At 38.9% G+C, this 1,628-nt stretch overlaps 1 protein-coding gene across 1 annotated transcript; it reads left to right on the forward strand.

Moving 5' to 3' along the window:
* Nucleotides 1-3: 3 nt before the first annotated feature.
* Nucleotides 4-1,253, forward strand: LOC111785876 (geraniol 8-hydroxylase-like; the record flags this gene model as incomplete). Its single annotated transcript, XM_023666237.1, has 2 exons — nucleotides 4-375; nucleotides 455-1,253. Coding segments are annotated over 2 exons (972 nt in total), but the record flags the coding sequence as incomplete, so codon positions are not given.
* Nucleotides 1,254-1,628: the final 375 nt, after the last annotated feature.

The following is a 1,628-nucleotide window of genomic DNA, read 5'->3' on the forward strand; positions in this document are numbered from 1 at the left end:
GAAGCTGTGTTTACGACGACCCTTAATTTGATTTCTTATTCGATTTGGTCGGTGGATTTGGCGGACCCAAATTCTGAAATGGCCAAACAATTCAAGGTCACCATGAGAGGACTGATGGAAGAAGCTGGAAAACCAAATATTAGTGACTTTTTCCCTGTGCTGAAGAGGTTGGACATGCAGGGTATAAGGAGGCGCATCACCGTTCATTTTGGAAAGATGTTTGAGATGATCGATGGGAAGATTGATGAACGGTTGAAGATGCAGGAATTGCCCGATTTCAGTCCTAAAAATGATATGCTACATCATCTTCTCAACATGAGGGAGGACAACAACGAGATCCCCCTTGATAGAAACCAAATCAAACATTCAATATTGGTGAGGAGCACTCAATACTCTGTTTCTATTTCATTGGATGCATAAATAATATTTGAGTTGGAATTGGAAATGGTTGTAGGTGTTATTTACCGGAGGAACAGAGACGACTACATCAATCGTGCAATGGGCGATGACACATCTTTTGAAGAACCCAGAAACTATGGTGAAACTCAAAGAAGAACTCTCGCGAGTGATTGGGAAAGGAAATCCAGTTGAAGAATCGCACATCAACAAGCTCCCCTATTTACAAGCAGTCATCAAGGAAACGTTGCGCCTGCAGTCTGCGCTACTTCTTCCTCGTAAAGCCGAATCAGAGGTCGCCATTTCGGGCTTTACAATTCCAAAGGGTACCCAAATAATCGTCAATTTATGGGCCTCATATAGAGACTCCAGTGTGTGGGAAAGCCCATATTTGTTCCTGCCAGAGAGGTTCTTGGACTCGGCCTCTGATTCCAAAGCCAGAAACTTTGAGTTCATCCCATTTGGTAGTGGGCGGAGAATTTGCCCTGGACAACCATTAGCCACAAGGATGTTGCATTTGATGGTGGGTTCGCTGCTTCATTGGTTTGATTGGAAGCTTGAAGAAGGAGTAACGCCAGAGAATATGAACATGGATGAAAACTTTGGTATTACTGTGGAAAAGGCTCAACCTTTACGAGCTGTGCCCCTTCTAACCTAATTACATTTCCAATTTCTTTTATTCCGTAGTCTGTTGCTTATTTATAGCTTACTCAAAAGTTGGAGTTGTATGGAGTATGCACGCAGCTTATTTATAGCCTTGTATGGAGTCTGCAGCTTGTTTATAGCTGTATGAAGTCTGCAGTTTGTTTATACCTTTACCTTAATCACATGGAGTCTACACCTTATTTATAGCTTAATCAAAGGTTGGAGTCTGCCTTTATTTATAGCTTAGTCAAAGTTTATATACACCTGTATTTTTTTTGTAAATGACATATAAAATTGGGTAAATAACATATAAATAAAATGTCATAAATAATAAATAGTTATTTACCGTAAAAAGCGGTAAAACTATATACGGCAGATAGTTATATATTATATCTGTTAAAACTATATATAATAGGCTAAATCATAATATATCCACGTAACTTTGAAGATGTAGTTTCTATCATTTGTAAAATTATTTAGTGAGTCTTATTTCTTTGTGTTCATCTGAATCGAGTGTGAGTTGTTGTGCAATCCCAACACATCTTTCTCTTTGTCGTTATTGTTGTTGTTTGTCACCTGGAGAATCG

This window comes from Cucurbita pepo, unplaced genomic scaffold (genome assembly GCF_002806865.2).
Source record: "Cucurbita pepo subsp. pepo cultivar mu-cu-16 unplaced genomic scaffold, ASM280686v2 Cp4.1_scaffold000800, whole genome shotgun sequence".
Classification (NCBI taxonomy): domain Eukaryota; kingdom Viridiplantae; phylum Streptophyta; class Magnoliopsida; order Cucurbitales; family Cucurbitaceae; genus Cucurbita; species Cucurbita pepo.